The 24,158-nt window shown below is 46.4% G+C and overlaps 1 protein-coding gene across 4 annotated transcripts in view; it reads left to right on the forward strand.

Annotated features, from left to right (window-relative positions):
- The window catches only part of LOC139061302 (calcium-activated chloride channel regulator 1-like), a 380,566-nt gene that overhangs the window by 246,190 nt on the left and 110,218 nt on the right, over positions 1-24,158 (forward strand). For all 4 annotated transcript variants that reach the window (XM_070541081.1, XM_070541084.1, XM_070541083.1 and 1 more), the window contains exon 11: positions 6,596-6,877. In XM_070541081.1, the coding sequence (XP_070397182.1) occupies positions 6,596-6,877 (282 nt within the window). The remainder of the gene's footprint in view (positions 1-6,595; positions 6,878-24,158) is intronic.

Below are 24,158 nucleotides of genomic sequence, written 5' to 3' on the forward strand. Positions count from 1 at the left end.
GGCGGCGATGAATAGGAGGGGCATCGCCGGTATTAATGCGATATTTGAAAGCTGTTGTTTCGGACAAAGGACGATCGTTGAAGTCAAAAATATCGTGGTAGGAAAACAGAACGCGGTAGAGTTCACGAACGCGTTCGGACAGCAAGTCGGGCGCAATCATTTCCTGTAAGTCAGCGATGGTACAATTTGCCGACGGCGATAGTAGAGGAGCATCTGATGAAGTGTCGTCTACTGCAATGGATGCTACTGAGTAATCCGCGAATGAGCAAAGCTGGGCCAGAGACATCCCCCGTGGCAGCACTTGTGTCGTGAAGACAAAGTTGACCACTGGCAGGCAGACGCAATTCGCCGTAATAGATAAAACTGCATGAGGTACTGTGATCCCGTTTATAAGGAGGACATCTTGCATAGGAGCCGCGATGTAGTGACCGTCGGGGACTGGTGGGAAAGACACTAGGTCAACGTAGGTCAGTGCCGAAGGTGGCAAACGAACGAAGTCGACGGAACTGAGCCAACTGGGGTGTGGTTCAGCAAGATCCAGAACAGGCAGGTCAAGGCGGAGAATACTGCCGGAACAGTCGATGAGAGCAGAATGTGCGGAGAGGAAGTCTAAGCCGAGGATGATGTCATGGGGACAGTGGGCGATGACTGTGAATAGCATGATTGTTGAGTGATTGGCGAAGGAGATGCGGGTGGTACACATACCTGTTGCGGGAGCTGTTCCGCCATCGGCGACACGGACAACAGGCGTCGTGGGGGGGGGGGGGGGTGATAATTTTCTTGAGCCGGTTACGAAGGTCAGCGCTCATTACGGACAAATGCGCCCCAGTGTCTATGAGTGCAGACACAGACACGCCACCGACTTGCACGTCAAGAAGGTTCAGATGAGTGGGCAACGTCAGTAGAGGATTTGGCGGCGTAGGGAGCAATGCAGCGTCATCTCGAGGCGCTGCATCGTCTACTTTTCCGGCTGGGAGCGGCGACCAAAGGGAGTCGGCGAATAGGAGCGACGGGGCTGGGGAGAGCGAGAATGTCGTTGTTGGGGCGAAGGCGAACGTGAATAGGAGCGGTTCGGTGCAGGAGAATCAGCGGCGGCCTTATCGGAGCGCGCGGCATAGGGACGTGAAGGGCCACCTGGGGAGCGAGAGTAGGCAGTATAAGCAGACCGGGTCGGGGAAGTCCAGCGACTGCGACAGTGCCGAGAAATGTGCCCGATTCGATGGCAGTAGACACAAATGGTCTTGCCGTCAGCTGTGCGCTATTCTGATGGGTTGCGGAAACGTGGTGGGTAAGGAGGTGCGGGACGGGGCGGAATCGAGGAAGCCGGGCGGGTATCAGGACGATGGGCCGAGCAGATGGTGTGAAGACCCATGTTTTCGAACTCTTGGCGGACAACTGCCTGGATCAGTGAGACCGTGACTGCAGATGTGTTGGCGGGACTGGAGTCGAAGGGAGCCGGATTGGCGGCGTCGATCTCACGCCGGACGATCCTGGTAACATCGGCAGTGTTGTTGGGACGAGAAGTGTCGGCACAGGAAGATGTCGCTGGAGTGTTGGGCAGACGGGCAAACTGCTGGTCAATACGTCGGCTTTAGCGAGTCCCAGGTGGTGGTACTCCTTTATAACAGCATCCACCGTCGCTACGTTGCAAACGAGTAAGTTGAAGGCGTCATCGGCAATGCGTTTGAGGATGCGGGCAACCTTGTCTGACTCAGTCATGTGGGTGTCATGTTTGCAGCACAGAGCCAAGATGCCCTGAATGTAGGTGACATGGGGCTCTGTTGACGTCTGCACACGTCCGGTAACCACCTTCTTCGCGGCACGTTGGTGAGCGTAGGGTTTGCCGAACAAGTCCCGAAGCTGTGTCTTAAGTGAATACCAACTGGTGAGCTCATCTTCGTGCGTGCGATACCAAACTCTAGGTGTGCCACCGAGGTAAAAGACTACTGCATTGTCTTCCTTGCTAACAGGCAAAGTGATATGCAAATTATTGCAAATATCTGTGAACAGCAAGGAGAAATTTTAGGTCTGAAGTATTGAGTTTAAAATCTAGTGTTATGGTATTTAATGAAAACAGTGAATAGGCGGTGTGAATGCAGGGCTAGCAAATATTTCCGGTAAAGAATATGAATACTTTGGTATATGGATAGCCAAATGCAATATACAATAATCGAAACGCAGGAAAAACAATAACAGTAAAGGGGAAGTGAAATGCAGCCATAATGAAGCAGAGATCGCTGTGGCGATACAATAGGTTCGAGGTGCTGTGTGGTAATTTAAAAGGTGTAATTGTTCCAGGACTTACTTTTGGAAATGCGGTTCTCTTTTTTTAAAATCAGGAGTACAATCAGGACTCGATGGCAACCACAGGTCAGTCGGACATCATTGAAATGAATCTGTATAGAGCCCGACTACAAGGACACAAGTAGAAACGAGGACGGAAACAAGCGCTATCAAAATCCAAAATTTACTCCCAGGACTGGTCATACTTATACCCCCGAACTCGCACGTGCGCAGCTGTATCAACCATGAAGATACGGTTACGTACATGACGATATCCAAACAACCTCCAACCGCTACATGAGGAAAAAAAATCTAAATGACTCATTGCAAATTCGGTCAGACTTTATATCATGCGGAAATAATCTAAATCTCTTGCGTGGAATTATAGTAACGGTTTCTTGATGCATTCGTCAGCGGCCGAGTGGATTTCCTCTGTTTCTATTGTTAATCTTGCGCATTCGAGCTCATTCCTATCTCTAATAGTCGTATGTACGAACAGTGGGCGACATGGCTGACGTGGACGCATTTTGCAGTAGAAAGCAAGACAACCGCCACCTCATACACTGTGACACTTATTTCTGTGCTCTCTTAAGCGCTCATTCATGCATCTTCCTATGCCTATGTAGCATTTACCACATGACAGCGGAATGCGATAGATTACCCCTACTGCTCATCCTACGAACAGATCCTTCTTTTTCTTATGACATGCCAGCCTTTTCGTCCTCATTGGGGAGGTGGTTTCGCACAAGGTACTTAGCTCATTTGGAGCTGTAAAATAACCCATACATTAGCGCCACTTCCTATCATTTTCAGGCTATTTGATAGGTGGTGTAGGTACGGAATCACAGCGGTTTTCACCTGCTCACGGCTGCTTGCTCTGGCATTCTCACGGGGCAATTTCTCCAACATTACTGTTCACACTGAAATGAGTGTCACATTGTATTAGCTGACGGTTTTCTTGCTTTCCATTGCAAAACGTGTCCATGTCGGTCGTATCACCCACTATTGAAGGTACCACTATTATAGATGGGGATAAGCGTGAGTGCGTACAGCGGCCCGGTCGGGCCGCTGTATCAAGGAAGCGAACTGCGACGGGTACAGTGTGCGCACTGCGCTTTGTTTTCGCGGCGAAGCTCACGTTGATGGGAGTGGCTGTACGAAGGCGGATTCGCTCCCTGCTACTGCTGTGTTTCCTCTCTGCTGCAATTTGACAGCGAGTTTCGCGGTCATTCAGCACGGTTTCCATATCGGCTTATCTGCGCATGTCACCATGCTTTTAATATAGGTAGTGTAACTACGTTTTTACGTTTTTTATGGGGAATCATACTACTATCCTTACGTTGAATACCTCCCACGAATTAGCTATCGCAATCGACGCTTCGTCTTTCACGATAAAGTGCGACATTTTAGGTATAGCACCAATATAAGTCAATTGGTAGGACAAGGCTTCTTCGAGCCATGCAGCTCGACATGTGCCTCTTTCTTGACATGGTGACGCCCCACGGACGTTGCTATTTTGCCGGGCAGATGGCTCGTTAAACGAATGAGATATTATTTGATGATAAACTTTCCGAGACCAAGGGAACACTGTCTAATGTTCATTACACTGTCACTGTTGCAGGTACCCACTGTATATTGAATTAAAGTTAGAAAAGGCATCGCCTTAAGGTCGAGGCTTCGCGTATCAATAATAGCAGTAACACATGTGCACATCAGGACTCGATAACCTTGCACAAAGAGGAAATGTCATGCCCAAACAGTAATTTTTAGCGAGTTCCCGCACGTGTGAATGACTCCGAGTTGGCTGTACCTGCTCTTGGGCGTGCGCAGACGCGTTACGTGGCTTCTTTCCTTTCTGCCTCTGAGCAGTCGTTCGGTTCATACTCGGATTTGTATTATCGTTTTTGTTTCCTGATGCATAAATATGTTTGCATGGTTGGCTTTCTGTAGTATTAAAGGAGTACTGACACAAAAAAAATCCATGTGTTTTTTTCTGCTTTAATAAGTAGTTAATGACCCAGTAATCACGGCACGAGACCTCATTTACTTCAGAGCGCGACAGGTCTGCAGTCTTTTTTGTAGCGACCAGTCCCAGTTTCGGTTTCAGAGAGCAACGAAACGGTTCACCGGGTGTGTAAACAAAGTGGTCACGTGTTCGCAAAAAGCCATGACGTATGCTCTGCCGCGCAGCCAGCGTGCGGCGCGCCGGCACGCGAGCTTCGTGTTGCTAGTCGTCTGCTACGCCTGCACGTGGTTTGCCATGTCCTCGCCATCATCGTCGTCGTCGTCCTCGTTTTCGTCGTCCAGCGGCGACGATTTCCTGCATGTGGGAGTCGCCGCCGTATTAGACGTGGCCAATCACTTTCAATTTGACCCACTCGAGAGCGGCGACTCGGATATTGCGGCCGGCGACGGCGAGCACTGCAGGAGACACACGGTACGATTCGGCGTCCGATCCGACGTGCGGTGCCACATGCTCCGGCATGCGGCATACGATGAAGCGGGAGACACACGGTCCGATTTGGTGTCCGATCCGGCGTCCGACGCGCCGGAATCGAGGTGTTTTGCCGTGCCGAAGCGCCGGATCGGACGTCCGGCGTGCGACAAACCGGGCAGATTTTTATCGTCCGACGCGTCCGACAACCGCACCGTCGTCTGGCCGCAGCCAATGACAGCGCGGCTGGCATGTGACGTTCCCTCCACGGAGGCGGCGCTGGCTGGCCGGTTTCTCGCAGTGTTTTTTTTTTCCTTGCCTGCTGCAGTTTGTTTCTGAAACGAAATAGTTACCAGTTCAGTAAAATTATCTCGACGTGTGCCTGTTATTCAAAGCAACGCCTAGTATACTAGGACTAAGCTACTGGCGAGATCAGGAGACGCGACGCGAGGGCATTTCGCGGGCAGACAGCACACACCGACCGTCTGAGCGAGGCTGCTCGCTTTGCTTGCACGTTTGCCCTTCGCAACGACTGCGTCAAGTAAACCAATTGTATTTAATTACGGGCGACCTAAGTGTACAGTGTTAATTCTTTTGGCAAACGTAAGCGCTCTTCGACGAGCTCGGGTTGGATCGTAAGCGCCGTCGGCCGCGGCGTCTGCCTAGCTAGGCCTACCGGCCCTATCGCTGGCTGTTAGCGGAGTCATCAGTGGACGACGCACCGTCGTGAAGTGTTCTGTCACTCGCAGGGGCATAACGTTATTGGCAGTGTTCACGTAAAGCGACGCAGTGTTGTCGAGAGTTGTTTATATTGCGTTTCCCGACGTGGCTCTGAAGTCAAGCTGGAGGGCTGGATCTAGGCGGAGCTTACGCGCCGCTCAATCTTTCGTATGCACGCACCGTGTGTCCCGAATAAGCCGCATGGTAGCCAACAAAAATTCGTGACGTAGCCACATGACGTAGCGTTTTCTTGGCTATTTACAGACCCGGGTGACGTCAATGTCGCGAGGTGCTCTGTTTTACGATGGCTGCGCGCACGTACTTTAAAATTGATTTTAAATATGTTCTAAGCGATATTCGCCGCTGATATTTTACACACGATGTGTGCGTGACCCACTAAATCAATCTCACAAGTTATCTCGACTTCAAATTTTTGTGTCAGTACTCCTTTAATCCATAGTAAGCTTGTCAACACGAAGCGCCGGGAAAAAAAATATTGCGAACAACATGTCGGATGTATATTGAAATGTTGATGTATTGAATGCCCACTCAGATGTTTCTAAATTGCAGTTTCAGACTTTAAGGCACTCGTTTAAGTAGCCAGTGAGGTGGTATATTGATTGCTTGAAGGGCTGCGGGATTGCGCTGCAAACATTGTACGCTAAAAGAAGAGACGCGTGCCTGCAGGCAGTGGTTCTAAGTCCAGAACTATTGCTTGAAAAGAATGTTAAGCTTATTCGGCCAGACACTTAACACTCACAGTGCCAGCTTATAGGCTCTGTCGCTCATACGAGAACTTCATTTTGTATTTCCGTAAGTTGTACGCGATTTTGTAATCAGTTGCGTATTTTTAGTTGTATAATTTAATTTTCATTCACGGTGGAATGGGATGTGTGAGCTTGTGTCCCTATTCAGCATAAGAGCCTATCCATCTCTTAGATGGGCACTAGAGCAATATCACCGTACCTAAAACGTGGAAAGAAAAATTTATAAAACTAAGCAATATTTCATTTTCTGTTGTAGTCGTAACTGTGTCAGCGCAAAGGCTGGTGCGAGGTTTCTCTGTGGACATAATATCAATAAAGATTTAATGATACTGTTGCTTCTTCTATTAACATTTCATCCTTAACCTACTGAGTTTGTATTTATTACGTGCAGATGCTGAACTCCACTAGCACAGGAGGAGGCACAATTGTGCTTTTGACCGACGGTTTAGAGAACAAGCCTCCGTATATCAAGGAGGTCAAGCCAGATATTCTCGCGGCAAACGTGCGAGTTGTGACTATGGCGATGGGAGAGGAGGCGGAACAGGAGCTTGAGAACCTGGCAGCAGATACAAAAGGGAGTCACTACTTTTTTCCTGACCGCGAAGGAAGTACGTCAAGGACCTACATCGAAAGAGTCAACAGTCAGGTACACAGGATCTTCAATCATCAGCTGGTCAGTATCCTGTTATCAATTAGTAAATTGTACCATGTTAAGTATGCTGCATCTCCAGTTGGTTCAGCAACTTCGCGCAGTGTTTTCGACGCGGCGAAAGACTTTTTTTTGCCGAAGCGCCTAATGCCACTAGAAGTACTCAGGTGAACTTAGATACATGTTGTCGGGGGCGTCCTGAATGATGGGAAACACAAGATAAAATTAGCAGTGCCAGAGGTTGGTGGCACGGGAACATTATGAGTGAGGGGAAGTGCAATGTTGGAAGTGTGCTGTTGTGATTATGAGCAGAGCATAAATTACTAAATACGCGGTGTGCCTCAGATGTCAAGTAAAAAAATGCGCCAGGCCGTGCCTGATGTTTTTTAACGTTTTAACCATAGGCGGTCACACCAAACACACCATAATATGGTGCGTTTCGTGTGGCCGGTGTATTGGCCCTAGTATATAGGGCAAGTCCAGTCTGGTTTGCTTGGTGTAACCGACCTGGTGTTCATGAGGAGCCTGGTCTGGTGTGCTTAATGTTGTGTCAGGTGTGCTCGACGTAGTGTGTTTGATTGCTCGCACTGTGTTCTTTTTATCCCGGTGTGGTGTACCTTTTTGGGACCATGATGGACACTTCTTGTGTGTTTACGAAAATCTAGCAGGCATGATATATCCGTATAGAAAGAATATGTGGACCATGTTATCCCAGTGTTATGCTGCTGTATGGACATTTACTATGGTAACCAATTAGTTTCCATTTATTCTGCAGGTGACAAGTTGCTGTGCAATACGGAAGGCAAAACAGCCGTGCAAATATTTCTTTATTCAGGATTTGAAATGGAATCGATTGCGCTATAAAAATATGCACTTAATTTAACTGCGCCAAAAGTTTTTGCAAGCACTCGATTGCCCTATCAATAAAGCAATGTGTCAAGGCGAATGCAATGTCTTAATTGCTTAGCGTTTTATTTTTTACTAAACGCCTTCTAAGCCTAATACTAGAAGAATCGTGTAATGAAAGTCTGAAGTTGTGTGAAAATTCTAATCACTTGACATCCTGTCGTACTCTATGATGCTCCCCACAGGTACAGCACAGCCAGAAAAAGCCAAACTATTTCTTGATACTCCTTAAAATTATTTTTTATTACATCAATAAAAACTTATTTTCATGCAACAACTTTATCCCGTTGCTAGTATTTCTGATGTAATGCTCATATCAAAACGATGTTTCTCTCATTGTGCAGTAAATGTACCCGAAAAGAGCAGGTACGTGTTGTGGCATTAGTGTAGTGGATGCACACCAAATTATGTGACATACTTTTGTTGGAAAGCAATCTATAAATTGAAGAAAATGGGCAAACAACCCGTAAGCACTTTAAGTGAGCCCAAATAGAGTATTTCAGCTAAGCAATTCAGCAGGTTATAGTAGGTCACTAGCATAGTGCGCAAAAATTTTCTATGTACAAAAATGCCTAATTTTGTTGGAAAGTGACCATTACACCATGCATCATAATAAATTTCTAAAGGCATGCCACCTTAGCTCTTGATGCTGTTTAAGTCACAAGTGTGGTTTGTGTTAAAAATTATTGTGCGATTGGCCCGCTCTTGCACACAATCACTTTATATAAAAAACTGCAATGTTCTTAATAGGTCCGCCTTTTAGCACAAGATAAAGCCCGAAAATGCGCAATATTTTTTTTTCCACAGAAACAAAATGAGGTGAAAGTCGTTCAGAATGTTGGAAAGTGCGCTTGTGAATATAAGTTTTTACATTCTCGCCAGTCTTATTACATTTTGCGTAGCCTCGTATGGTAGTTTCTTTAAATGTACTGCTGGTTCATGCTTTAATTCAGATAAACTAAAACAGAACTCTTCTTTTTGAAAATAATAAAATTCCAGATAAGATGTGTTAGTCATCTTCTGAACGATCTTCTCATGAGCTGTACTTCTAAACTTGGCCCTTCTGGCTTGGTGCTCGTGTTGAACTGGTTGGTAGTTTCTTCCAGAATACATGACACTGCAGGTAGTAATGCAGGTAATGATATGCTTATCACGATCAGAAATTATGCGTTAAAGAAGACTAAAAAAACGTTTAGAGCATGAAGGATAACAGAACTGCCTTGAGGCCGATTCATGACCAGAATGAGGCCATTGATCATTCCAGAACAATTTCAACACTAATAATCAAGAACAGATAGGAGTGTGTATAAGTGAGCTCATAGGCACTCAGTGACATATGAGAGCTTATAGTAGAAGTGCTGTATGCAGAATTGTATATCAAAATGAGAAGGTAAGACATATGCAAAACACAAAGCCAGCTTAGAGAGAAACAGGCATGCGTTCCAAAGTTCCTAAATAAATAAAATCAAGCCAAACTTCGTACTGACTACAACAATAGAAATAAAAATCACAAAATCGCACCAATGTATAAGCAGAACAATGAATCTGTTTAGCAAATGGGATTATGCAAAATAAATGGTGCAAATAAATAAGGTAACCCACTTTTCATCTGTAGCAACCCAAAAATTGTTAGGCCTCTTATCTGCTATTTTACTATTGCATGAACTACCTCTTGCAGTGTTGTACTTATCTGTAGTACACATGCTTAGAAATGCACTTTACTACTCAATGTAATGAATTTGGTTGTCAAGCCGTCTTCCAGTAAACAGTTTGTTACTCGAAAAAATGAATTGGCATATGAAAAAAAATCTTTGGACACCTAAGAATTTCTTATCAGCTGTGAATGAGAAACCATTATAGTTAATTGAACGGAGCTGAGCCGTCCTTTTAGTTTTGCGTTGCGAGTAATATATCATAGCAGTACGTGTAGCCTGATCCAGCAATCAGGAGCAGGTGGTGGTGCCAACGCTGCATGCAACCAAGGTGGTGATGTGTGTTGGGCGACGCGTCACGGCGATACCCTCAGCCCTCGTGCTACATCTAGCGCGCTAATGCGGCCGAAGATGGCCTCTTTCTCCCGTTCTGCTCCACTGAGGCTACCTGCTCACGTGGTGTCGCCGACAATGGCATTGCGAGTTGAGGTGCCGTTTCGATTCTTCAGACGACAGACGTTGGCTTTTTATGCTCCATGGACGATTTGAAGATTTCGCATCCTAACATGAGCACATCATTAAATATTATTAAGAGCTACGTTAGCCATTACTCGCTGACTTTGTTTCACGAATAATGCAAACTTTCAATATATGTCTTGGTCTTATTGGCGCTTGTGGTAATGACTTCTGATCTGAACATGCTAAACTCCATTTGTTACTTGCTCATTACATTTAGACTTCTTTCTTCCTCACAGTTTTCCTATTTATGATTTTCTTGAACTAGCAGTATAGTTGAAAACCATCCTGTCTCTCCATGTATTCCAACATATTTGCTGCGATCGCTTGTGCTGGTTGACTTGCATAAAAAATTATGCTATACCGACTCAACCTCCTATACAATTTGCCGCCTATTGCAAATTGTTTCAGGTAGTTTCTGTTGTGTATCATAGTGTCGCAACCACTCAGTTATCTGCTGCCATGCAAAACGGAGCTTTAAGGAAGGATTTTTCATAATAGCAAGACTCATATTTTTAATGCGAAAGCATTCTTTGGTGAGCTCCCCTTCACTGTCACGCAAATAGCGTAATGCCTTGTTCACAAGTGCGTAATTTGAAGAGTTAATCTGTGCGATACTGTAAAAGTAGATAATTGCTAGCTGTTATGTGATCGGGAACAATTTAGAGCAAAAGTAAATAAAATGAAAATACCCAAAGAGGTACATAGTGCTCCTGAGAAAATGCATGGGGACGCTTACGATACGGGTGGGCACACTAAAATATGTGGGTGACCCAATTTGGAATTTGGAGTGGACCAACTACAAATTTGGGGGTGGGCCAACTTTAAGTTTGAAACTGGGCCAACTGAAATGTGGGGATTGACTATGTTAAATCTGGGGGGGGGGGAAGGGCAACTAAATTATCGGGATGAGCCACCTTACATAGGGGGTGGGCTATCTTGAACTATGAGTGCCCCAACTTAAATTTTGCGGTGGCAGAACAGAAATGTTGGGCTCTGTCAACTTGAAATCTGGTGTGGGCCAAGTTAAATTTAGGAATGGGCCAACATGTAATTTGGGGGTGGAACAAGTTAAATTGGGCGTGGCCCAACTTGAAACTTTGATGTGGCCCAAACTGAGATTTTGGGGTTGCCCAATGTCCTTTAGGACTGGAATATGACAGCATTCGAAAATCCCCGAATGTTTCTCAAGCTTCCCTGCAACTGCAGCGTATGAGAAAGTAATGTTTCCCGAGAAGCGCTGGCGGCGAACGCTATGCACGAAGGCGAGCTTTGGGTTCTCTTTTGATGCTATGCAAGGAACCGAGGGGCCGCGCCGCTCCTACGTCAGCGGGAAAACGCTCTCGCGTTCAAGTGATTTGTGTTTGAGTTTGCGCTTAACAGATTTATGTTTTCTCGTACATTCAATTTACAGTACGAAGCTATCATCTCTGTATGCTATGAGTGAGTCATGCTTTAAGATTTTTCTGAAGAATTTCTGGGGAAGTTCAGTAACTTTGCGCTACACAGAGGGTCTGCTTCATTGGGTATGCGTGGTTTGGAATAATTTTTTTGAAACAACGGGCGACCCAGGATGCCGAAGCCAGATTTTCTGCGGCACGGACCCTTAAGGCTTTCGCGTTAGTACGTCGCGGGCAGGCGAACGCGTTGATACGCTTGGCGTGTTTTCATTGGCCCCTTACTGATCCGCAGTCAGGACACAGGCAAGAGCTTGTGTCGATGAGGAACGCATGCATAACACAGGCTTTCGAGAGCGACAGCTAGGGTGAGAAGGCACCCGGCGATGTATTCACCCGTCATGCAACGCCTGATGTGCTACTGCGGCTGCTTGTGTTCCGTTTCGACCGCCCTGCTCCGTCGAGGCGCGTTTGTGGCCGGCGATCGGGCTCAATTGGAACCAGTGCATTTTAGGTGCCGGATGGGGGGAGAAAACCTGACAATTGTCTACTAAAGCCCAAGATTTACTTGCCACAGGAAAGGCCATGGGTAGAGGCGCATAAGCAAGGAAGACAAGGTAAGCGTAACTAAGCAAATACGTAGTCTCAGCTAAGCCAAACAGTGCTTACGCATAGTAGACAATTCTCACAGTTTATCTAAATTGCTTTATTCTCGATTGGAACATTTTGATGAGCAGAAGATTTGATCGCAAATGAGAAATCTACTGTGAGTGCTTAAATGCGGAGTTAGGCTATGAATGAAGCATAATAAAATGGACAACAATGCACACCATCACAGAAGGCGGATTTTAGTGTGTGCTCCACTATTGTGATTCGCGATATTCTTTTATGTTTTGTTCTGGGTATACAAATATTTTCCCTTTCGCTGAATGCCCCCATCATTTTTGAAAGTTTGAACAAAATTAGCTGAGCACAAGAACTTCAAAGATGCAAAACTAAACTACAGTTTTCTTTTGCAAAGCTTCGGGTCAGTGACAACGACTCCGCATAGAGCGCTGCATTGGCATAAAATTTCGGCATGGTCTCGGCCTGGGCCTGCTTTATGAAGCCCGATACGTGACTTGAAACCCCCCTCGTGATATGAAGTCCGGTCCCAGGCGTTCATTGCTAAGTTTAGCCAAAGCTCGCGTGTGCATGGCCAGACCCGGCCTGTAAGTAAAAAAAAAATCATTATTTTTACTTATACGTTGTACCGTACTTGTCGGGCTCACCTTTTCGGATTCTAATGAGCTGGAGTCTATACGCAATAAAAGAAAGAAATGTTTGTTTCACCCTTGGGAACATCAGTAATCTGGCCCGTGGCCTACCTCTGCTGTTATTTCTCCGCTCGTTCACATGCATTTACCTGAATCGTACGATTCTCCCCTATGATGGCATGTAGCCTGCGAGTATATATATATATATATATATATATATATATATATATATATATATATATATATATATATATATATATATAGTATGCCCGAACAGGCGCATTCCCGAGCACACTCATCAATAAACGCACTAGTTGAAATAGAGACCCGTTGCCTTAGTGCCAATATCATGTAACAGTACCAAGAATATTAATAGTGCAATCTCAACGACCATAACAGGAAAGTGGTCTGAAGGATTTTTATTTTTGCCTAATTCATTTTGACTTACGCGGAAACAGTGTTTGTTTTCGTGGAGGATAAGGAAATGGAGTCGCCACCATGACTTGCGAAAGTGGATGTCCAGCGAAGCTGTTGAGAAATACCACTGCAAATGGTGCGAGAGTATGCCATGCTTTAGTGATTTAGAGTAATTGTACTAACAGCACCTTAGAGTATTACTGGTAATGGGAGTAATAGTAATTTTGACAACACACCACCGCCCATAGCAGTGCTGCAACATGAAAATTAGTTGCACGGCTGTTTATTTTACATATCAATGGCCAGAGACGTACCTCCCCTCCTCGCCATCTGCCTTCACCGCGTCAGCTTGTGCAACAGTAATCTGTACGGCAAAACCCTTACGGGGAGTGCTACGTGCTTCCGATTGTTATCAGGAGCGGCATATCATCAATAATATGGTTCGGAAGCTTGTTTCGCGCTTGTTCCTTGTTGAAACGTATTTTGTTCTTCGTGTTGTATGCGTGATAACAAAGAACGCATGCACCGTTGGTTTCACTTTGCTTAGTGCTCGAAGCCAGCTGGTGACCTGTACTGTCACGGCTATCAGTGCACATGTTTCGCTAATGACCACCGGCAAGAATAAATTTGGCAGACACACACAAGAATGCTTACGTGCGGAAATTTCAAAGAATTGCAGCCCTCTTGGTGTAATAGTCCCGCGCAACCCCGCAAGGTGGAGACAAGTAATAAAGAGAAAATTAGATATCCTCCCAAAGGCTACAATGGAAACCTACATGGGCTGCTCCAAAGAAAAGCCTCACGTTGGGTCCATGTGTAATTTTCTCGTTATTATTTACTTCTCTCCGCCTTGCGTGTTCAGGCATAACTATTACGTCAAACTCTCGTGTTCGCTTCCAGTTCTTGGTAAATTCGGCTTTGCCCTGCCATCTACTAGCGGCGGCCCCGGAAGGGCGGTGGTCCCGGGTTCGAGTCCCAGACCAGGGCGAATTTTTCTTCAGCTGCGAAGCTTTTCTTTCAAGGAACCCGTGTGAATATACTTTGCAGCAATTAGCTACATTTGCGTGGGTGTGTAATTTTCAGGTTATTTTTGTCCTTTTGGCGAAATATTTTTCTTTTGTGGGTGTTCCGTGTCTGCGCAAGTATATTACCTGCATTTTAACCGCACCTCGGTAATGTAAAACGAAAACCCACGACGGGTCTTAAGAAGAAGCTTTATCTTGGGTCCAACTCCGATGCGGCCTATTAATATACCTGTGAAACGCAAAAACGTTTTTTATATAATCCCTGGACCAATAATAATGAATTTTTTTGCATTTGAGAGAGAAAGTTAAATTCGAGTGTCTGTTATAAGCAGAATTTCGATTTAGCGCTTCAATTTCGTTAAAAAGATTGTCAAATATTCGAAAGTTTGAAAAAAAAATAGAAGCACGAAGTTAACAAATATTAGCTCTACATCAAAAACTGGCATCGCGGTTCTGTAAGCGGAATCTATTAGAACATTCAAAGCGGAGAAATCCCATATAAAAATTTATATCTTATGGAAATTTGTTAGGTTGTGTACAAGGATTCAGCAAAAGCTGTATTTCCATATTGCTAAGTTTTTCGAGGTTCATGTATAAAGGATTGATTATATTCGCTTTAGATGTTCTAATAAATAGGATTCATGGAATTCTGATATACTTTTTCATTGCATAGTTACGGAGTTGTAAGCAGGATATTTTTGTTTTCTGAAAATTTTAGACATTTGCCAATTGTTAATAAAAATTTGACGACCTATGTCCAAAATTCTAAACCATAAATCTTAGATTTTAAGTTTCTCTTTTAAATACAACAAACCTCGCCAAGTTGGGTGCAGTGGTTACCGAGAAATACGAATTCTCCTTTAACACTTATTTAGACAGGAGCACCCGAGCTAAAGCTTCCTCTTAACGTGTTCGCTTTCCCGAGGGGAGTTGAAAATTCAAAGGACCGCTCAGTGGCGTTCTACTGTACAGTAATGCTTTATTATTATTATGGTGAATGCCTTAGGTGCCTATGTTAATGGTGCCCTTGGCCAAACTGCTTCGTGTCGAAAAATGCCCGCCAGCGCAAAGAGTAAGATGACGTCAACACATGCTCGAATGTACCCAACATTTCTCAGATAGGTTCCTATAAACAAAGCAAATTAGTGGCTTTGAGAAAAAATATCGTACATTTCAGTTTGGATAATAATCGAACGCAGGCTGCCGGGGTGACAGACGAACGCGCTTCCTTAAAACTGCGGCTGCTGCAAGGTTCTGGCTCACTAAGGCGGTGCCTATTTGCGCCTGACTGCAAAAGCCGCGTGGTCACAGAGACTTGCTCGTGCCACTTCTCGCGCCTTCGTCGTCGTGTTCACCCATCCCTGTCTGCGACGCCGCTGTCTAATGCCAGCGTTCCAATACTGCCTCTGCCTCTGCGAAGGCGCTAGAAGCACCGACCCACTACGAGTAATCTTGGCGATTTCGTTCAGTTCTCTCATGCGCGGCGATGAACAGTTGCCACAATTCTCCACAAACTTATTTCTCAAAAAACGTGTGCCGAAGGTGCAATCAGGCATTCGCCTTAGAAGTTTACAAAGCGTAAACACTCGCTTAATTTTTATTTTATAGTCAGTTTATGCACCCATGACTGGACACCATCTTCTACCCATTCGCTCCGTCGCCACGTGCCCAACGACGCAAGCACTAGGCCACACGTTTAGTCTGTGACGTGACGTGCGCAATGACGCACGCAAGTAGGCACGCATTTAGTCACTTAGAACCGCGGAACCACCATGGCGCCGGGGAAGCGTGCTCGTCTCGCAACCTGGAGACCCGGGTTCGGTTACCACCAAGACGAAAATTTGCCTGATATTGACACGTGTGCTTGTTTGTGGCCTAAGTGCGTTTCATTATAGAACATGTTATCGCTCAGCGCATGATGAGCTTGCAGTTAAGGGACGTTTATGCAATGTTATCGATGGTACGATGCGCTGTTTGTTCTCACAAAACCTTGTGTAATCTGATTGCACGTATGAGCGACGCGAATGGCATAGATGTTTGTGTAAGAAACGCGGAAACAGCGATTACTCTGGAACTTCAGTGATTGATGTATAAAAGCCCACACACTTTACCCGCTTATCAGAGTTTCGACGATCGCTGACCAAGCTTGCCTCAAGTGCTGTGCAACTTTCCTTTGTGGGCACAAGTTCGCCCTATCAAACGTTAGTTTCGTCCATCTCAGTCTGGCTCCTTTCTTCACCGTCACTACTACGTGACATCTTGTGCTGGTGCGTTCATGTACCCCACAAAGTCCTGATGCAAGCTCGAACCATGAAAACACCACTACCGTCGCCAAGGACAAACGAACTAGCCACAGGCTACAAGGACTGTCCCCGGAGCACGGATGTTTTCTTCGGACGACGAGGAACATTGTTACCAATTAAACGAGCACAATGGCAGCACCAGTGTCCCCTATCGAGAACCGAGAGAGCCACCTACCCTCCGTGGAGCTTCGTGGGAGGTTCCGGAAACGTGGCTCGAGGCTTTCGAAAGAATATCGGTCTTTAGCAACTGTACCTCGGAGTACAAGCTGTGCCGCGTCTACTTCTCCTTGGAAAATTACGCGAGGACATAGTTCGAGAACTGGGAGTGCACCGTCACAACGTGGGACCTGTTCAGTAAATTCCTGATGACCTTCACGACCATCGTCCGGAAACGATGGGCCGAAGTTCTATTGGAAGCCAGAGTGCAGCTACCGAACGAGAACGCTGCCATATTTACGAAAGAAATGAGCAGTCTATTCCGCCACGTCGACACAGAAATGTGCAAGGAAAAGGAAGTCCGCCTACTCATGCGTGGTGTGAAGGAGGAACTTTTAAATTGCAAAATTAAAATATTGGGCTCTACGTGCCAAAACCACTTTCTAATAATGAGGCACGCCGTAGTGGAGCACTCCAAAAATTTTCAGCACCTGGGGTTCTTTAACGTGCACCTAAATCTAACTACACGCGTGTTTTGGCATTTCGCCCCCATCTACATGCGGCCGCCATGGTCGGCATTGGATCCCGCGACCTCGTGCTCAGCAGCCCAACACCATAGCCACTGAGCATCCAAGGTCGGTAAGGAGGAACGTTTTGGCGGAATTATGCGAATTCCACCAAAGACAGTAGAAAAGTTTCTTTGCGAGGCAACCACCATCGAGTAAACACTGGAAATGCGGAACCCACAATTCAACCGCAGCACCAACTCAACAAACTACGCCGTAGTACAATCACTGGCCACCGACGACCTGCGTAAAACGATAAGAATGGTTGTGCGGAGGGACCTTCAGAAGTTGTTCCGTTCATCGCAGCCTCAAGTGGCTTCAATTGGCGACGATGCGCATTAGGAGTTCCAAAAATCACTCGTACTCCCTGATGCAACGAAGGCTCAGCCGCAAACGATGACATACGACGCCGTAGCCCGCCGTCACGTTCACCCTCCGTGCTCGTAGCAGGGCCCAGTGAAGCCACAGTTCCGTCGTCCACTACCGCCGCTGCCAGTACGCCAACCCATCGCCTCGCGTAGCATTCCAAGGAAGACTGACGTTGGAAGCGCCTCTGACCACCGTCCGCTTTGATATCACTTCGCGGAAACCGCCACATCTACCGCCGATGCCCTGAGAGAGGGGCTGCGAGGGTTCGCCGTCAACGCACCGCGCCCGCCGCAAGGCGAACAGCCTCGTGACATCGCCGAATATCTCGCTGCCACACAGTGGAGCCAGACGCCGGTCTGGAAGCCCATATGGGGAAAACGAAAAAGCAGCAACCGATGAACGTGCGGTTGCTGTTCGTCCAAACGACGAAGATCCTCCGTCGCCAACGAAGACGCCGAAGAGATTATCTAGGCGACATAACAACACGCCGCCATCCCTACGAAGCGTGGAAGCAAACAATGCACCGACCAAGGACCAGACGCCGCGGCGTACCAGCCACACGTCAACGCGAAGCAGCGGTGATCTCAAACCAAGACCTGATTGCAACGAAAAAAAAGAGCCACCGACGTCGATGCTTTGCACGGCGGACACGCAGTCACCGCGTTAGTAGACACAGGAGCCGACTACTCCGTTATGAATCGACCAGTCGCCCCCAAGTTGGAGAAAGTGAAGGCTGTGTGGTAAGGCCGCCAAATTCGGACCGCTGCAGGACACTTAACAGCGCCGACTGGAACCTGCTCGGCAAGAATTACCGTGACTGACCTTCTTTTGGTTTCGTATATTTTGTTCCTAGGCTTCGTAGGTACTGTGGTGTCTCGTTGATATGTCGTGAAGATATTCCTACCGGCGCCTTTGTCAGTGGCGGAGGATATTCTTCCTTTCGACCAGTAGTAGCTGTACGTCCATTGGTTGCTACTTTTACTTTTCAGAATATGGCCTTCCAGACCGGCCCCCGCCAGGGCCAGCGTATTGGCGTTGCGCTTACAAGTAGCCATCTGTTGACGGCGAACGCGACAGTCGGCGAAGGCTCTTCTGACTGGCGGCGATGTAATCGGTGATATCGCGAGGACTTTCACCTTGCTGCGTGCGCGACGCACTCACTGCCAACCTTTGCATTCCCATCTAATGGTAGGGCACAGACGGTAGAAGCGGCCCGCTATCACACAATGATAACACAAGGGACGGTGGTCGGGAGCGCGCCGAATGTCAGCCATCCTTGGATAGTTGCCCCGGGTGGAGGGAGGGCGAGCTGATGACGGCGCTAGCGGAATAAGAAACTCCGGGATTACGGGTCGATGGCGCGGATGCAGAGGGGCACCTTGACGGCGGGCAACGAAGGCGTAGGTCATCGCTTGCAACAGAGGAGTCGGCCATTCAGACTGCACTTACAAACTTTTAGTGACCGACACAGCTAATCTTTTACCATGTCAGTGACCAAAGCCACCTGTCGTTCAGACGAAGGAAAGATTTTGTGCACTTCTTCGCGCACGATCACTTTGACGGTCTCCGGAGGTTGGCGGATCCCAATGCTTGGATTTCGTGCTATGGCGTGAACATTTGGCATATAGCTTAGTGCACTTTTTGTTTCCTCGATCACCGTTTCCGCTGTCAAAAACTCAACTACGTTCTTACGTGGGTTGCGTATAACTTAGTGAAATGTTCTTGCTTCAGTTCCCGCAGCAGTAATTGAAGTTTTGTCTCCTCCCACATTTCTGGATGAACAAGCCGGAAAAGACACGCCATCTCTTCTGTGAAGATGGCGATAGTCTCATTAGACAATTGCACTTGGGCTTCGAATAGAAGTTACATTCGTGAAGGTTCTGAGGAAGTTACTGCGAACAGGTCCCACATTGTAATGGTGGACTAGCAGTTCTCGAACCATGTCCTCGCAGAATCTTCCCAGGAAAACTACATATAGCGCAGCTCATCCTCAGATGTACAGTTGGTGAAGGCTGAGACCCTTTCTAAGGCATCCAGGCTGGTTTCCACATCGTGCGATGAAGCCGCTCCAAGTTAGGTGGCTCTCTGGTTTGTCAAAGGACCATGGTGGTCGTGGGTGCTGATATTGTCTTTGTTAATTTACCCAAGGCATTATTGGCCGTTTCATGCAAACGTCCGTGCGCCGGGGGTAGTCCTTACAACCTGCCGCTAGCTCGCTGGTCTCTGGCGACGTTGGCGTTATCTTCAGGGTAGGGTCTTGGACCCCGGATTTGCGGGGTTGTTCGGCACATGAACTGGCGAGTACCTCGTCCAGATGCCTCGTGGTAGTAACCATCATGAAAACAGTAGCAAAAAGGTGAATGACAAAACTAACAATTATTTGGCCAAACTTGTGCCTATGAACGCAAGTTACACTTAGAACACAGCGACAGCGGCGAACACAATCGGCGATTGTCGGCATATGATCTGTGAGTTAAGCGCTTCGACATTTTTAGATTAGTCGTGAAAAGTTGCAGTGTAATAGCTGGTGCCCGCGTTGTTTCCAGAATTAACTACACAATTCGTGCCGCGCATGCCATCTTACTATGCAATGTCGGACACATGTCGGACACAAGAAGGAATCAACGATATTGGCGTAAGTTCTAGATCATGCAGACGCGTCTTACCCTCACCGACAACGTTTAACATTTGTGAAGCGGTCAAAAGTGTTCAGAGATGAAGATGAACAAGTACACGTGTCAATTATATCTAATATCACGAAATTCGGACACAATGATGTAGTAAGGATGATATGCAGGTGAGCTACCTGTCAAGCATTACTTAACCATTTTTTACCTGGGACGTGTCCTTGTGGCACGAGAAAAGATTAACCACCGAACTTTTCACGCTTTTTGCAGAAGTTGAATTTTAGAGTATATAATAACTTTATTCGTGTATTGCTGCAGGGCGCGTAAATATATATGTATACTTAAGAGAAATTCTTCAGGCTACGTTTCAAACGCAAGGAACTTTAGCGATGCCACAAGGCAAAAAGAAGTATCTAATTTCAACAGTTCCGGTCGGTGGATCGATGTTCATTTGGGTTTACAAGTAAATTGCAGTTCGGCACTCGTATTGAAGCCAGCAGTCTGGGTGCCTGGTCGCTCTCAGATACATACAATCGAAAGAGGCAGTTGTGACAGTCTTAGACTCTTTCTCGGTGCTTTGGCAGATTTACAGCTGCCTTGTTGACAACAATGCAGAGCAAAAGGGAGCCAGAGCCCCATGTAAGTAGGGCAAAGAGGTCAATGAATAAAAGAAAGAAAAGAGAGGAAACGGAAGAACATGCAAGAGGGAGACATAAGTAAGAGAGGGCAAGAGGTGGAGAGTAACCCTAGCTAGCTTCCCTTTGACACAAGGCAAGGAGGATGAAAACGGCCGCTGCGCAGTACCAGTGCCCGTGGCGCAGCGGGAAAGAGGGCAAGTTAAATTGGACGATGAGGCACACAATAGAGAAGGGCTGCGGAAGAAAAACAAAAAACGACAATTTGTGGAAAGTAACTCAGTGTCGCAATTCACATATAGAAGCCATGGCTCGTTTCGGCGACATTGTGGCTCATCTGAAATGCGGGAAAAAAAGACTTTGTTAAAATACGAATACATACGCTGGGTTTGCAAAGCGATTACCTCACTGGGTGTAGCTTTATGTTGCCGGGTTAAGTAGTGGGTGCCACTCTAACGTGTTAAGTTAGCCATCTGCCTAATTTGAGGTGGCACCACGACACAGCCATTAAGCACCCCTCATGAATGGGCCGATCTCGAAGATAGTGCAATGCCATGCCGACCCACGACAGAGGCGAAGTAGGTATTAAGCACTCCCCAGACGCGGAGCGATCCCGAAAAGTGAGCAATACCGAGCCGACCCACGGCGGATGTGAAGCAGGCGTTAAGCACTCTTCATATGTGGGCGGTTTGCGAAGATGTTGCAAAACTGGCCCAAGCGGCGAAGGAGTTCAAGCAGGCATTAACGTTTGCTGATCCTGAAGATCGTGCAATGCCGGGCCGGCCCGTGGCGGAGGTGCAGGTCACCACTGAGAGGCCCACAAACACAGCTTCACTAGTCATCCCTCACATAGTGGGAAGGCACTGAGTTTCTTTTCATTTGATTTGGTGCTTTAAATTCTTCCTTATAGCTGAAAAGTTTTCAATCACCTATGTTTACTCTATCATAACGAATAAATGTCTTCGCAAATTACGCATTTTTGTGGATACAAGGCATTGCACGCTTCCCGTGACCTGTTTGCGGAGCTCATAAAAGAACACTTATGCATTAAAATGCGTCTTTTTTCGACAGTCATACCCCGAAACAAAGCACTGTAGGCCGGAGAAGGTGACTGAGTTCAACGTAATTTTGAAGGCGATTCTGTGTGAGTCTCTCACACAATTTGTATATGCAGAGGTTAGCTAAATAGGAAAAAAAGGCCTCGATTACTTTTTTTTTCTAGTTTAAAGGTAGTCTTGATATTTGCTTTTTTCAGATCGAAATGTACGTCACCTTTTTCTCAGCAATGTTGGCTGAGGCAGTCGGTAATATGGTCCAACAGATCGTCGCTGTGGCTCCTAAGCATTGTGCTTATAATTATGTCTTGCCTCTGTGCCGTTCTTCTTTTGCTGCTTGTATAGGCGGCAGCCTTTTGCTTTTGTGAGTGGCGCATTAAAATCTGTGTTAGGTGTTCTAGAATACTGAGTATTACAAGGCGGGCGAAGTTGGTCTCCTGTATAGCATGTCACACTAAGGCTTCGGTCACCTCCTGGCCGGTACCCGCAAACTTGTCCAACATTCCTTGTAGTGTCCGAGGCATAGCCGCTATAGATTTGTCTCGTTCTAACACGTTACGCACGGCTTCCACGTTTGCGCTGCGCCTAAAGTTTCTTGTAGACAACTACAGAATTGTACTCAAACTTCTGTAGCTAGCTGGGCTGCATAAATATTGGTTTCCTCTGAGACGGTGGCTATCCTGCATATCTGGGTGCAATCGAGGCGTTGTTTTTTCTACCATCTCAGATAACTTTTACTGCTGTTAGACCGTTCACTCTTTCCTTCGCTCATGCGCAAATCTTCGCACATGTGTGAAGTTGCTGAGTGGCAGCTGCAGACTCACACCTTTCCCTCCCCTTACCTCATCAACCACATTCATTCCTGCATTTACTTTTCTCCCTCTTGTAAATTTTGTATCAGAACAGGCATAAAACACATCATGTGGTGGTGTAGGCATTCGCTTCCCTCTTTCCTCATACAAGTAATATCTAGTGAGGAGCAAGAAAGACGCTGCCTTGCGCAGTTTGAGGCTCGACGTTCAGGAGGCCATACTGGAGTTGGCTGAGAGGGTAGAGGAGGCCAATTTTAAATAGTTTATGCCCCCACCCTCTATGCCTTTTCGCCCTTCCCGTTAATGGAGCAAGAAGCTTTCATCACTTAAGTACTTAATTAATTAATTAATAATTAATTAATTAATTAACTAATTATTAATTAATTAATTATTTCCTACAAATGTCGTACGTGGCGCTATCTGCAGGTGGTTCTACGGTACGCGCGACCTTTCTTAACATTGCTCATGGGCCTCCTTTGTGCGTTGAGTCAATTCCTCGGCATTGCTCGGAACGTGGTCAGTAGAGGGCAGCCCAGTTCCTTAGGTTACTCTCACCCACTGCTCTGAGGAACTTGGGAGAATTTATGGATATAATAAGATTATAATGTTCGATTCCCAATTCTCTTCTAATTTGCTCGAAGGTGTTGTAAGTGCAGGTGAGATCCGTAAATTTGTCTCCACCTATGTTGTTGCCAAATGTGCGGGTGCTGTCGGTAAGGTTTATGGTAGTCTCTTTTAGACGAGTCCCTAGGATAGCCCAATTTTGTGTGCGGAGCGTTGAAATCTCCGACCAGCACTAGTTGGTCTTTGGTACCCGCAATTATTTTAGCAAGGGTAAGGTGAGTAGTGAAGTCTTGCTCGTTGTCTATTCTGAAACTGTGCACTTTTAGAGTGACTGCATTCGTTTTGTCTCTTTTTGGGACGTAACAGCGATTGTGTGTGATTAGAATATCTACTGTCTTGGATATATTGGATTGTGACAGTTATACATTTATACGCTTGCGTTCCGACGCGAGGCTATTTTGCATTAAACAGCATATCATACCCCAAGGGTTTTTCCACGTGGGGGCCTATATTCTTGTAAGTAAATTTTGTCTGGTACTTTTCGGGGACTCTGTAAAAAATGTTGGAGGACTGCTGCTCACTTATACAATGTCTGAAATTTCCACTGTCAAATCTGAATTTCTTCTGTAGAATTTGCACAATGTGCCAATAGGCAGGAGCTTTGGGGTTGAACAAAAGCCTGAATCCGTGCGCTTACGTGTTGTCGTGCGCTTACGTGTCATGCGGTCACATAAGTTTCCTGAAGAATAGATCATTGATGTTGGATTTCTTGTGGCATTTGCCGCATTAGCCGCATCTGTTGCTCTATGCTTTGCAACATGGCATCCATGCTTGATGGGCGCGTGGTTGGTTGTGGGGTAGGGTTAGCTGCTGCATGCAGCTTGCTAAGCCGTGCACGGGGAGCAGTATGTTGTTGCTGCAATGTGTTGTGGGTTTCACTGAGCTGTCTATTCTCGAATATGATTTTCAGATACTCTGGACGCTCATTAATATGAGTAGTGGGATATACAGCTTGGGCTAAAGTTACATGTTGTCTCTCGGGTTGCACC

This window comes from Dermacentor albipictus, chromosome 6 (assembly GCF_038994185.2).
Source record: "Dermacentor albipictus isolate Rhodes 1998 colony chromosome 6, USDA_Dalb.pri_finalv2, whole genome shotgun sequence".
NCBI lineage: Eukaryota > Metazoa > Arthropoda > Arachnida > Ixodida > Ixodidae > Dermacentor > Dermacentor albipictus.